General features: G+C 38.1%; 1 protein-coding gene across 17 annotated transcripts in view; it reads left to right on the top strand.

The window, feature by feature from the left end:
- Positions 1 to 15,096, top strand: part of atp8a1 (ATPase phospholipid transporting 8A1) — a 313,300-nt gene that overhangs the window by 222,397 nt on the left and 75,807 nt on the right. For all 17 annotated transcript variants that reach the window (XR_011353617.1, XR_011353618.1, XM_069924781.1 and 14 more), the window contains 2 exons: positions 4,313 to 4,387; positions 7,627 to 7,749. Coding sequence is in view for 15 of the 17 variants with exons in the window: in XM_069924781.1 (XP_069780882.1) it covers positions 4,313 to 4,387; positions 7,627 to 7,749 (198 nt within the window). In the remaining 2 variants the exon portion in view is untranslated. The remainder of the gene's footprint in view (positions 1 to 4,312; positions 4,388 to 7,626; positions 7,750 to 15,096) is intronic.

The following is a 15,096-nucleotide window of genomic DNA, read 5'->3' on the forward strand; positions in this document are numbered from 1 at the left end:
AAATAAAGTTACCTGGTATGCCAGTGGGATTTGTTGGGGGTGGTATATAGGGGAATCCCAAGCAAAATGAATGGCTGGCAATTATTAACTGTTCTTTGTCTTGGTCAGCCGGTAATGAATTGGCTTTTTGACCAATTGGACAGTGGTTTCAATGCCTTGGCAAATCCCTTCAATAAGCATTTAATAATCCAAGCATGCATCTTTTTTAGGGCAGAAGCAGAAAAATAAAACCGGTTTCCTTCCTTGAAAGATAATGCTGGACAACATTTTTTCCCCCCAGAAGGTTTGCTTCCTGTAAAGAAATAGGGGATTATGATAGACAACTTCAAGATAATCATAAAGATAATTTCAGATTTGCTGTATAATGTGGGAAGTTGGATCAACATTAAATAAACTTTTATTGAATTTAACATATTTAATCGCATAATGATGCTGACCTAAAAATATTTTGCTGCTGATTTTTGTTTGTACTCAGCATCTGATGCCTCTCATGACAGTGTCCAACAATAGTCAGCTTGCATTGAGAGATTCCAGTTGCCATGATACTGCTTTTCCATGATTGCCTACACCAAGATCATCAGGACAGAAATCAAAGTGTGAATGCAGAAAATTAATTTTCAATGACATGTTAAAATTCATGTTTTTTTTATATACATGGTGGGTTTAAAATTTTACAGGAAATCACAAAAATAGATTATATCTAAAAAAACAAATGATACAAGAAAGGAAATGTTTAAGGTGATTTTCATGATCACATGCTCAAAATCCATAAAATATGCCCAAAAGTGTTCAAGAAACAAAATTTTCATTGTCCAGTGTAATGGCAAAGTCATGTGATTTTGCACATTCAGGAAATGTTGGGGTCGCATCAACTTTTTTTTTAATTTGAATTCCCAAAATATCTTGGCTTACTTTAAACACTAGACACTGATTGTTGTTTGTAGCTTTATACTCATGGTTGTGGACTATTTTTCTTTCTGTTGACTATTTTAATGTTGCCTTTTTACTTTTATAGCCAAGTAGTTGGTATATCCTGCTCCTCTGGTTTGAGATTAGCAGGAAAGTATTAACCAATTGTTGACAGAAGGATAGTTGTGAGAACCGGATTTTAGTTAACTATTATTATATCTACCCAGTAAATACAAAATCTGTTTTAAAAATCTTGTCTATTTGACTTGACACCACCACCCACCCTAAACCCACAACAACAAGAATAGGATTCTCTGTACGCTCACCTACCACCCCACCTGCCTTCCCAGTCAACATGTTGTCCCCTGCAACGTGATCCTACCAGACACATCTTCTCCTCTTTGCTTTCCATAGGGACCACACCCTCCATCCACTCATTCCTTTTCACTAATTGTCCCCTCTACCCCTCTGACTGCAGGAAGTGCTACCATTAAACCCATACCTCCTCCTTCACCACCATTTGGGCCCCCAGTCTTTCCAAGTGAAGTAACACTTCGCTTGTGAATCTACGGGGGTCATCTAGATCTGGTGCTCCTATTAAGGCCTTCTCTACATCCGACAGACTGAACACAAACTTGGAGATCGCTTTACTGAGCACCTTTACTCTGACCGCATCAATGACAGACATCTCCCAGTGGCCAACCTTTTCACTTCTGTGCCCCATTGCGCACTGACATGTCTATCAATGGTCTCATGGATTGCCAGTAATATGGAGGAGCAACATCTAATATTCCGTATGTACACTCTCCAACCAGATGGCATTAAAATCGACTTCTCCAGTGTCTGCTAGACCACTCCTCATTCTCCCTCTCTTTCCTATCCTACTGCCTTCTCTCCTCCTGCTCACCACCCTCTTCCCTCCCCATTCACAGAGCTATCTCTCCTTTCCCCTTTTTCTCTTGTGCCCTCCCCACCCACTTTATCCACTAATTATCTCTTTCCTGTGAGCCTCTTCTCTTCCCCACCCCCCCCCCCCCCACTATTTTATTCAGGCACCTCCCAACATTTTGCTCATATCTTGATGATGGATCTCTATATTTGCTATATAAAATACGCTGTGTGATCTGCTCAGTTTCTCCAACAGTTTTTTAACTACAATCACTGTTGTCTGCAGACTTTTTTGTTTCATATCGTGCTCACTGAGCAGATACTTGCAATTCGTGACAACATGTTAATTCTTTGTGACCTCTGAAACAAAAAGATACTTTTAGGTTGTCTGGCAGTGTGAACTAGTGAGGTTATTGGAGTGGAGGGTGAAGTTTCATCTACTTTTGCTGGCTAGATTTCATTTTCAGTCAGCAACAATGTATAAAAATCCATGAGGCAAAGTGAATGCTGTAATCCATGAGCTTTTGGCAACAATTTGAAATATAGTGAGCCATAAGTGATCAAACTAATTATTCTCTAATTTTGGAAGAAATAATATGATTACCTATTACTCTTCCAAAGATATGCAAGAATTAGTTGTGATCCTAGCAGCACAATTTCATGGAATTTGTGATAGGGGCATATCAAACATAATTATAACTCCCAGCATAGATCCCTTTTACTCTAGTTTCTATCTTTAAGCCAGACTTTAGTATAGAGTGTATTACACAATCTTCACTTACAAATACTTGGAAGAAGGTGACCTTCAGTAGGTTTATTTGGCATCCATTAGCAACCTTTGCAGATTTTTTTTTCTGCAGGGATGGTTTTATATGTAATGAGCATTAATTACAATTGCTGTTTAAGCATGTGCCAAATAATAGTTGTGGCATCTCATAAAAAGAGAGAGAATAATAATTATTATTAACTTCCCTCACTTATCTCCAGTAATTTGTTGCACTTTTTTGAACTTGCAGTGAATTACGTTGTCTGTCATTGTGGGGCAAATGTGGCAGTAGCAATTAGATGAATCTGTTTTCACTCGGTTCACAGGAAAATATTGATCAAGACTCTGGGAGAGCACATTAATGGATTTAAAATTTAAAATTTTCAGCTGTGTTGTCATAATAGGAAGATAAATGTTAACACAAAATGACAGCACATTTGACAAAGAAAAATGACTTCGTGAATGGACTGCAGAATAATTACATTCTGGATTTCGGGAGTGGTGATTGAATTCACCATATGCCAGGGGATGTTACTAATTATATTTTTTATTAATTCAGGAGATGAGCCAGCATTTAGTTGCCCGTCGTTATTAGCTCTTGAAGGTGAGCCACCTTCCTGACTGTTGAAGTTTACCGACAATATTGTTAAAGGAGGAGTTCCAGGATTTTGACTCAGCAGTGGGCGAGGGAATAGCAGTATAGTTCCAAGTCTGAAATTGTGTGGAAGGAAACTTCTAGGTGCTATTATATATTTGTAAAGTATTGACTAAGAACTCTTGATGAGCTGCTGCAGTGCATCCTGTGGGTGGTGCAGTCTGTGACTGTACATCAGTGTTGAAGAGAGTGATGCACGATTGACTGGCGGGATACCTCTCAGAGCCAATGGACTTCAAAGCCACATTCTTTCATACAAGCAAGTTCAGCTGAGTTTGAATAATGCAAGTACTTGGGCAAGATTTGAGCAGATAAAGAAGTAAACTTCAATTATGATTAGGAATTTATAAAACATACGTGGACTCGATTTGTTATTACATAGAGAAGTTTCTAAAATAAAATAGTTGTCATCTCAATTCATCCATTTGAGAGCCAGAGAATGGTTGGTGGGAGCAGAAACGAAACTGAGTATAAATCTGAACTCAGGTCATTATATGCTAAAAGGATCAAATTACTTTTTTTTAAAAAGTGATTGTGATTTCTTCGTTCCATTGATTTAGCCTCTCCTCCTTGAACATGAATTGTATTGCATTTTTTGGTGACATTGGAAACTAAAGAGAGGAAGTAGCTCATTGTTTTAGGGTGTAGGTGAGTATTGAGGTACTAACTTTCACTGCAACCTGTAGATTTTATACACTGGATATTTAAAATGCAATAAGAGTTCTCTGTTTACATTATGCATTTCAAATCTAATTCCAAAGCTGTACATTATCCCTATATACTTCTTGTTTCAAATATTTATCCATTGTCCTTATGGTGCCTACTTTAGTTAACTTTTTGCCTTGCAACTCCATAACTCTTGCCCACAGTGAAGGTACAACAGGGTAGGAATGAGAGAGGTTTGTGTGGTATAGCTCTGTCAAAAATATCTGTACCAGATGTTCCAATCTATAAAATATTTATTCCATCAGCATATAAAGGATGGCTGAATATTTTGAGTAAAGAAGAGTGAGAGGGAATTGCAAACCTTATTCATTTTTATTAACAAAAAAGCTCAAACTAATTTTTTTTCTATGCTTTATTTTCACCTTCAGATCTGGTTCGCTTTTGTGAATGGCTTCTCGGGACAGATTCTCTTTGAAAGATGGTGCATTGGTCTCTACAATGTGGTAGGTGTACATGCTAACTTGAACTCAGTTAAAGTTCTTGATGTAATGTCAATTCCCCGCTTACGATACAAATAAATTAATTCCCTTTTCCACCTCCACCCAAACTATAAAATAAACTAATGGTCTATATTAATTTTGTCATAAGTTATGACTTTGTTGTCAATGCTTCTGTGTTTCTAATTACACTGAAGCCTCATGACACGTGGCATCCTGCTTGTGATGAACATTGGCATGCAAAAACCTGACGCCGAGGCTAGTGCTTGCTGCCAGGTTTGTTTGAGTTGGTGGCCATGGCTCTTTATGGCTGAATGCCAGCACTGATGGTGCCTACTGTGGGATAGGAGAAGGCAATTCATTGTATCAGGATCAGGGATACAGACTTCTGTGATAGTTCTTCTTTGGCTTGGCTTCGCGGACGAAGATTTATGGAGGGGGGTAAAAGTCCACGTCAGCTGCAGGCTCGTTTGTGGCTGACAAGTCCGATGCGGGACAGGCAGACACGGTTGCAGCGGCTGCAGGGGAAAATTGGTTGGTTGGGGTTGGGTGTTGGGTTTTTCCTCCTTTGCCTTTTGTCAGTGAGGTGGGCTCTGCGGTCTTCTTCAAAGGAGGTTGCTGCCCGTCAAACTGTGAGGCGCCAAGATGCACGGTTTGAGGCGATATCAGCCCACTGGAGGTGGTCAATGTGGCAGGCACCAAGAGATTTCTTTAGGCAGTCCTTGTACCTTTTCTTTGGTGCACCTCTGTCACGGTGGCCAGTGGAGAGCTCGCCATATAACACAATCTTGGGAAGGCGATGGTCCTCCATTCTGGAGACGTGACCCATCCAGCGTGGACTCGATGCTGTCGACCTCTGCCATCTCGAGTACTTCGACGTTAGGGATGAAAGCGCTCCAATGGATGTTGAGGATGGAGCGGAGACCACGCTGGTGGAAGCGTTCTAGGAGCCGTAGGTGATGCCGGTAGAGGACCCATGATTCGGAGCCGAACAGGAGTGTGGGTATGACAATGGCTCTGTATACGCTTATCTTTGTGAGGTTTTTCAGTTGGTTGTTTTTCCAGACTCTTTTGTGTAGTCTTCCAAAGGCGCTATTTGCCTTGGCGAGTCTGTTGTCTATCTCATTGTCGATCCTTGCATCTGATGAAATGGTGCAGCCGAGATAGGTAAACTGGTTGACCGTTTTGAGTTTTGTGTGCCCGATGGAGATGTGGGGGGGCTGGTAGTCATGGTGGGGAGCTGGCTGATGGAGGACCTCAGTTTTCTTCAGGCTGACTTCCAGGCCAAACATTTTGGCAGTTTCTGCAAAGCAGGACGTCAAGCGCTGAAGAGCTGGCTCTGAATGGGCAACTAAAGCGGCATCGTCTGCAAAGAGTAGTTCACGGACAAGTTTCTCTTGTGTCTTGGTGTGAGCTTGCAGGCGCCTCAGATTGAAGAGACTGCCATCCGTGCGTTACCGGATGTAAACAACGTCTTCATTGTTGGGGTCTTTCATGGCTTGGTTCAGCATCATACTGAAGAAGATTGAAAAGAGGGTTGGTGCGAGAACACAGCCTTGCTTCACGCCATTGTTAATGGAGAAGGGTTCAGAGAGCTCATTGCTGTATCTGACCCGACCTTGTTGGTTTTCGTGCAGTTGGATAATCAGTTGGATAATCATGTGCAGAGAACAAAACAAAGGACTCTACATCACCTTTGTTGACCTCACCAAAGCCTTCGACACCGTGAGCAGGAAAGGGCTTTGGCAAATACTAGAGCGCATCTGATGTGGTAGTTGAGTGTCAAGGAATTTCACAATATAAAGGAACAAAGTAGCCATTCGCCCCATCGAGTCTTATCTGCAACTACACCCTGAGCTAAACTGTTCTCACACCTAGTTCCAAATTCCAACCTTTTCCCCATATCTCTTGATACCCTGACTAATTAGATACCTATTAATCTCCTCCTTAAACCCCACCCCACCCCAGTGAATTCCACAAATCCATGACCTTCTGGCTAAAGAAATTTCTCTTCATCTCTGTTTTAAATCGGTACCTTCTAATTCTAAGACTGTGCCCTCTTGTCCTGGATTCACCCACCAAGGGAAATATCTTATTCACATCTACTCTGTCCAGTCCTTTCAGCATTCAAAATGTTTTTATGAGATCTCCTCTCATTCTTCTGTACTCCAATGAATACATATCAAGAGCTGATAAATGATCCTCATATGTTAGCCCTTGCATTCCAGGAATCATCCGAGTAAATATTCTCTGTACTCTCTCCAAAATCATTACATTCCCTCTAAGATAAGGGGCCCAAAACTGCACACAAATTTGAAATATTACAGGAAAGGTATCAACATTTAACCATTGTAAAATGTTGGGGACTGATCAGCACAGTTTATTGGAGTCTCACAATTGCCACTTTTGAATGAAATAGTTTTGAGTTGTTATTTTTTTTAAATTATCACTAGATGCATTACACGTATAGTTGGCATTGGATCATGAGTCATCTTGTCTAGAACTCCCTGCAAGTTCATATACACAAAGCAATCCCAAGAAAATGGATAAAATTATCATGCAAACTTGAGTCATCAGTAAAGATTATCTTATAAAACATTAGATTTTATTTATTTTAGTCATTGTTAAGAATTCTTTAACCATTATATTAATTTATCGTTGATCTGAACCAACCTCCCTTCCATTGACTGTCATTTCTCATAGTCTTTAGAACGATGCCAAAGATGCATGAGCTTCCTAACACAAACCTCCAGATTTAAGGACAGTATCTTTCCTGCTGTTATCATACTCTTAAATGGGGCCCTCATTGCTCTGCTTTCAAATTACTTGTCTCTATCCCCTGCATATTAACGTTGCATCACTGTACCCTTTAATTTACTGTAGCTCTAAACTTTGCACTTTTATTATTATTTTTATTATATCTGCTTAAGTATGAGTTGCAAAACGTAGCTTTTCACTGAATTTAAAAAGTGCACGTGGCAATAAGCAAGTCACTTTGATACAATGCAATTTAATTCATCACTTCATATTATTCAGGAGGTAACTTGTTGGTTTGAATGGTAGATGAGAGATTGTGCAAGAGATCAGTGAAATTATTGCTAAATTACACGAGCCAAAATGAATAGCCATCTCCTGCACAGCTACTATCAGCTAGGTAATATTCAGCCCATGTTTTTCCATCTATGTTTATATTTTGTGGTACAACTCTAAAGTTCCTAGTGAAAGAAAATATTTGTGTCTGACAGATTTTCACAGCTTTGCCTCCCTTCACTTTGGGAATATTTGAGAGAACATGTCGAAAGGAAAATATGTTGAAATATCCAGAGCTATACAAGACGTCACAGAATGCACTGAATTTCAACACAAAGGTAAACGACTTGAATCTATTGCTTTAGAAGTGTCAATAGTTTAGTTCATACTGCTGTAAGAGACTCTGGCTGGATGAAAAGAAAAATTGCTGAATTAATTTTTATACGTGAAGCTGAGTTGAAGAGAAAATCAAGATATTTCAAGAGGCAATGGTAAGCTCAAACTTTGTTTTGAAATTGAACATCACAAGAATTGTTTGAGTGATCGGATTCCATACGATCATTTTGGCAGAAGGCCTGTGTCAAATTTGGCACTGGGTTCATTTGAATTAAAATGAATTATCTGTACCCCCATTCAGGCAGTCCAGTGCAGATCACTGGAAAATTTTTAACTACTTGACAAGTCCCCAAGTAGTTGCTAAGATGGGGAAAGGCCAATGAGCAGCAGGTTCATTGGACCCAGGAGTAACCTCCTTCAGTTGATTTAAGAGCCAATGATGTTAACAAAACAATTCAATCGGATTAAAGTAATCTCTTCATATCGATCACTTAATAGTTTGTAAGAACTGAAATAGGATTGTTGGTGATTTAGAACAAGTTAAACCATTCCATTTTTAGTAACATGGAGCAAAAGCACACTGCTGCAGGAACTCAGTGGGTCAGGCAGCATTGAGGAGGCAGAGGGCTAGTCGACATTGGGGTTGAGACCCTGCATCAGGACTGATGCTCAGTGATGTTTTCATTTGGTCGATTGAACTTTGACACTAACTTTCAAGGGCATATTAAATTCTGCATTAAATTTGTTATGCTATTTTGCTCTGGTGCATTTTGATCCATCTGAAGATGTCCTACAACCATTCACAAAATATCCAATTATCACCATGCGGAAAACTGAGCAAGTTTTACATCCTCCAAGCTAACCATATTGTAGCTGTTTGAAAAAGGTATAAAGCAGTGGATCATGCAATCTTTTGATGTGAGTACATCACACATAATGTATAGCCATCATCATTATTTAAATGCTGTAATAGACAAAAAAATAATGCTGGAAATAAAAGGCAATTTGCTTTCCGATTAAATGTACCTAATGAGAATATATGTAAATGAGTTTTAAAATTTGAATGTTGCTTTTGCTTTTTATCAACCCCTTTTTTGAAAAACTACATTTAGAGCAAACAAACTTAAAAATAAATGAGGAATAAGTACTTGATGCCAAATTATCATTGAGAAAATGTAATTTGTCTTCACATTAATGTCTGACCAATTCAAATGACCAGGTTAATGGCCTGCTCAGCCCATCATTGCCAAAAAAAAGAAATGTATACATTTGAATTGGATTTCTGATTATTACATTTTACCCCCTGTTCCTCTTGCTGTCCTCGCACCAACCATGTGCACTTCAAAGCTACTGGATTGGCTGGAAATGATCACAGTGGGTTCACAAGAAATTTGCGATGTCAAAATGCATCTAATCACAAGTTGCTTAAGTTTCAAGAGAAAGCTGATGAGAAATAAACTGTTCTTGCCTGTTGTAAATAAAGCTGTTGTATGCAGGCAGGAGTGGTTAAGACCAGTGGTTCTCAACCTTTTTCTTTCTACTCAAATAAAAAGTTTGAAAACCACTGTTTTAATCGTACCTAATTGACTCGTTATGTTCACGGTTTCATAACTCCAAAGGAAATAGGCCAATGAAAATTTTTCTCAAGCAAAATATTTCAGTAACAATGGGGTCTCGAGAAGTGATTCTCTGCCTTCCCTTCCCACTCACATCCCACCTTAAGCAATCCCTTACTAATCACAGAGCACTGATGGCATAGGGATTACTTACAGTGGTATGTGAGTGGAAAGAAAAAGGTGGAGAACCACTGGGTTTAGACCTTCTGGCTGAGACATCTACAGGTCTTGTGTAATGGTAATGTGTGGGAATAGACTATTAACCCATGCGGAGCACCAATATGAACTGCCATTAAATTTGTATGGGTGTGAGAATTTACACCTATTGTGTTGCCAAAATGTTCTTGGTTTATAAGAGATAATATTTTACCAATATATAATTTTTTTTAAATACTGGACACATATTTAATTTGGATGATCAAATATTTTACACTTTTTAAATGCTGTAACTCTGATAACCCCATCTAGGAGATGCCATAATTTGCTCTTGATACTAATTTTGGTAAAATGTCATGGAGTTTACAAAATTACTTTATACAAAGAAGCAAATGATTAGAAACTAATCAGTTATAAGCTATATTTGTGAGGAAAGAAAAATATAACTCAGATTGTTGAACAACATTTAAAACTATTTGAATATCTGCAGCTTTCTTTCCCTATTTTTTGAGTCAGATTTAAATATTACTGCAAGAGTGAATGCATGTTGATGGTTGTTTTTTTTAATATTTCCATTTATTCCATCATACTTCATATGTTTTTGAGGTACAGGTTAAAAATGTAATGAACAACCTTTCTTATCATCACTTCTCCAATGAACATACTGCTTCATGACTTTTAATGCCATTGCAATGGTATGGTCTTAAAGAATCAATGTAAGTAAAATGACTTTGATAATTTTTGAGCCCCTGGACAGACATTATGTTGTGTCATTACAACAATGCCCATGGGTAAAATATATTTGTGCAGACTGGCATTCACAGCAAACATGATATAACAAGCATAATGCTTCGGAAAAATGAGTCTGATTGGTACTTTCAGACTTCCATTATTGCTAACTTGGATTCTGACTGATACCGTAAATAGTTTTCTTCTGATAAGAATTTATAATTTTCTGTTGGAAACCAGTCGTGGAATAAGGTTTCACCAATCCAGACAGCTAGAAATTTGCAATTCGTATCAATCTACTGACTATTCAACCAATTCAAAAGTCCAGAGGCCCACACAAATCTGACTGACGTTGTGATTTAACATCACTATAGGGTCTTGTACTTTTCCAGACCATTTGGACTGATTATGTCTGACAGTATTCACCATTCAGGTCAAAAGAAATGATTATTTTGGACCCAAAATCATTATTTTGCAATTTTGTTTGTGGTTGGTTTAAAATAAAGCTGAGAAATGCAGAAAGCACCATTTATTCATTTATTATTGCATTTGCAATTATAATTCTATATAGAGTTTCAATGTTATTATTATTTTTGTTTCATCCAGTTTATGAGATGAGACATTCCAGTAACTGGTCTAACAATTTGTCACTGGTGTCATTACAGTGTTACTATTGCATTAATCTCAATTTTAATTAGGCTCTTGCCGTTCTGCAAGTGTAATGCAGAATCCACACAGGTGGTGTAGGTGGGTTGTTTATTGAGTTAAATATTTGGGCTCGGCCTCCTCAAGTCTCTGAAGTCTAAGTGGCTGCTTATTCACTCTTTCTCCATTTGAAGCAGTCATAGATAATAGGGATGCAGGAATTAATAAAGATATTGTCTTTTTATTTTAAAAAAGAGCCGAGAACATTCTTGAATTTGCTGTCCTTGCAATCTCCTGTAGAAACACAATGCTAGAGATACTTAGCAGGTCGAACAGCGTACTTTATACAGCAAAGATAACGAAACTTAATCTACATTTTGGGTTTGATCCTTTCATCAAGGTACAAGATCTCCTGCCCTTTTTGAGCATGGCGCACAATCTTTGTTTCAGGAGGCCAGTGTTGAGTGCTCAGACACTGTGACCTGACCAATGAAGTTGATTGAGCATGATCAAGGTCATTATACTGGCAATGTAAGCCCGAGAGAGAACATTAACAAGGATCCACATGTCCTCCCTGTGGTACCTCTTCGAGCTACTGCAGGAGTCTGTGTCTCTAGCATACAGGAGGGAAACAGACAATGGGCTTGGCATTGAGCTTATGCTCTTCTATATCAAACACGCCTCTTCTCAGCTAGTAAAGATCATACAGTACTTGAGGTGATTGTGAATTTCATCATCAATATCCTCCTTTGCTGAGATATGGTTCCCAAGATGAGGAAATTTCACACGAGTAACTGTACTTGGAGCAGCTGTTCGGGTACACAAAGGTTTAGCAGTTGTCTGGGAGTGGATACTCAAACAAACATGATAAACCTAAAGGCTTGGGTGGGAAGTCAGGGAAAGCACATTGAAGCTGTACTTTACTGGAATACCTGAAATAGGAAGGAGTAACACATGAAAAATGGCAAATTGTGATCTATATGCCATGTTTGTTTGATGTTTTATTGGAACAATGACAATTGGTTGAGCAGTTTGGATTTTATTTTTGCATTTGCAAATGGCTATGGGGGGATTTGAATGTGAGCTGGAAAATGGCCAATATGCCAAAAGATTTGCAGGCCTAAAAATACCGACAACATACTGAACAGGACATATCATTACACTGACAGTCCTGTTTGATTTTTTGTTTACACTTGCTCTTCATCTTGAATTTTTTTTTCTGTGACATATTGATGGATGATGCTCAAGGGTCAGAATCTTAAAATATGTTGAATAACATGACCTGCAGGATTGGGAAAGAAAGTGCAATGATGTAGAGCAGGAGAATGAAAGATTAGGTTAAGAAAATGAATGGAAAAAGCCACAAAAAGATGAGGAATAATGTAATTTTATATTTTAAAACTAGCTGTAGAATTAAGACAACTGTTTTCAGGGTTGCTGCAGTTTGGTTGCATTGCATGAATTTAAATCTTATTCTTCACGTTCATACATATGCCAAGTATGAACTGTATTTACTGCATCAATTTCTTCCAACTCTTGTGAAATTTGAACAGAAGACATTAGAATGGAAGTGGAACTTCTGTCACCTTGTGCCTCCTTTGCCATTCGCTCAGATCAAAGGTCATCTTTTATCGTCTACACCAGTACTACTCCACCTTAACATCTAAAAATCTGTCTTGAATCCTCTCAGTGGCTCATCCCACTTCGGTGAAGAATTCTGAAGATGCACTACCTCTCAGTAAAGAAATGTTCTCTTGTCTTTCCTAAATAGCCAACCTCTTAATTATGAGCATGTGATCCACAGGGCAAGCATCAACTCTGCATGGTAAAAGCACTTAAGAATTGTGTCTGTTTCGATGAGATGTGACTCATTTGAAAGTGCAGGGCCAGTTTGCTTAATCTCTCATTCCATGGATCAATCTGGTGAATGTTTACTGCTCCTTTTACAAGAATATCCATCCTTGTGTGAAGAATTCAGATCTGTATGCACTATTCCAGATGCAGTCTCACCAGGGTTCTATGTAATTGGACCAACAAGTCCTTGGTATTGTACTCAAATCCTTCTGAAATAAAATCCAGCATACCACTTTCCTTCATAATTACTTGCTATGGAGATGTTAATATTTTTGCAGGGATTGATGGGTGTAGTTAAAGTCATCCAGCAGCATGTGGCAATTCACATCACATGGAGCAATCTCTTTGCCAAAAATTGTTCTATGATTCACACACTAGAAATGGTGAGCACATTATTCTGCCCATAAATGATGCTCTCAGAACTGTGAAGTGGAATGAAAGCCACCTCTGCTCTTATCTGAGGTAGGCACGAAACTGAAGCCTGTTCAAAATGTACAGATTAAATATCTTTTAAGGTTCATCATACAGACTGGGACTACAAATAACTTGCCAGATTTTGTGATTGATTTCTTCTATAAGCCTTTGACTAGTGTTTGAGGTTTTTTTTAAATTGTGACTCTAAATTTCTCCATTGAGCAGTTTTATCTACAAATGTAATAACCAAAAGATACATTTAACCAAAAGAAATAACCAAAAATAACCAAATAAATAAAAATTTATTTGGTTACAGGAATATGGTAATAACCAAAAGTTTGTTTGTTGTTTTGTTCAATAAGAGATGAAATTCCTCAAGTAAGAGTTGCCATTGGTTATACTTGAGGTGATAATTAAAACGACAGCACATTTGGCCATCAAAGCAAATATTCACTTGTACATAGTTGTCAGTAGGAGTAATATAGGATGTACAGCACAGGTAGCAGCCAAATCAAGTGTGTACCTGCTCAGAACTATTGAGTCCTTAACTGAGACCAAAAGACTTCCCAGATTCTGATAATTTTCTAGACATTTTATTTCCTGAGCCTTGAAGAGTTTTCATTTCAATTAAGGGCCTGGGGTCGCAAATATGAGGTGGGAAAAGGGTATGAAATAAATGGAGAGGGATGTGGATGTGTGTCTCAATTTTTAAATTTCCTTTTCCCACCTCCCCTCCACTACATCTTGGAAAGGCATAAATTGACTAAACTTTCCCAGGTTCTATATTTGGCTGTAACTTTATCCAAAAGAAATTGGTATTTTTTTTTTAAAGAAAGGTACTATTTTGTGCTGGTTATTCAGTTAATTCTACAAAGAACAAAAGTCTACCCTGCCAGAATAGCTCCTAAACTGGAATTCTCATATCTGTCAAGAGGGCTGTCAGACAGGTTGTTGTTTTGTAGTAAGAGATCAGGCCCTGTATACACATTAAATAAGGTTATTGCTGTGCACAGTGGAGTCCTTGAAGGATCAAAGACATGGAGTTCTTATTCATAGCACCTCTCTAAAACTGTACTGCCTTTGTACAATCAGTTTATTCATATTCTTGGTTTGGGGTTTTTAAAACATCATAATCATTTTAATGTGCAAGTATATGTTTGTGTGTTTTGTCATACACCCGAGAAGTCTGAGAGATAATCATGTAAGTCCAATCTTCATTTATTGAAAATCGAAGCTTTTTTTAAGGACGAATATAGTAGTAGTTGAGTATTTAACCAGAAAATACCTTCCTTCATTAAATGTTCAATAAATCTTTCATCAGTTCTTACTTTTTTTAAAAAATTACAACATTGAATTTTTGGAAGGTGATTGCCGTGAAAGTGTACAAGGTGAACAAATAGCATTTGTGTACTGCTGATAAACTGGGGCAGTTATTTATTTTTCTATCTCAAGGACAGTCTTCCTTTGTAGATACTGCCTGAATGAAGACAATTTAAATAGTTTTCATTATAAACTTCCCAAGGGCGATGCCAGTTTTCTGCCTTTGCCCTCTTATCAGGTCTTTATCTTAGAATTAGCAACCTTACAGTTGACATTTTTTTAAAACTTCCAATTTCTTATGAATACACCCTGATTTAATGAATGCTAAAGTAATATGCATTGGAAACATTCTAATATGCTGAAGTTTTCACACTGGTTTCAAATCGCACAGACAACCATGCTCTAAATAACGCCTGCTGAGCAATCTGCTGGAGAACTCTGGGTAAAGCAGTAACCGGGAGTGAAAAAAGAATAGTCACCATTTCAGGCCAGAACATTAACCATTTATTTTTTTCCCCCCTCACTGATGCTGCTCAACCCATTGAGTTCCTCCAGCAGATTGATTTTTTTTTGCTGTAGATTCTAGCATCTGCAGTCTCCCGTGTGTTTTCAGTC

Source organism: Narcine bancroftii, chromosome 3 (assembly GCF_036971445.1).
Source record: "Narcine bancroftii isolate sNarBan1 chromosome 3, sNarBan1.hap1, whole genome shotgun sequence".
Lineage (NCBI taxonomy): Eukaryota > Metazoa > Chordata > Chondrichthyes > Torpediniformes > Narcinidae > Narcine > Narcine bancroftii.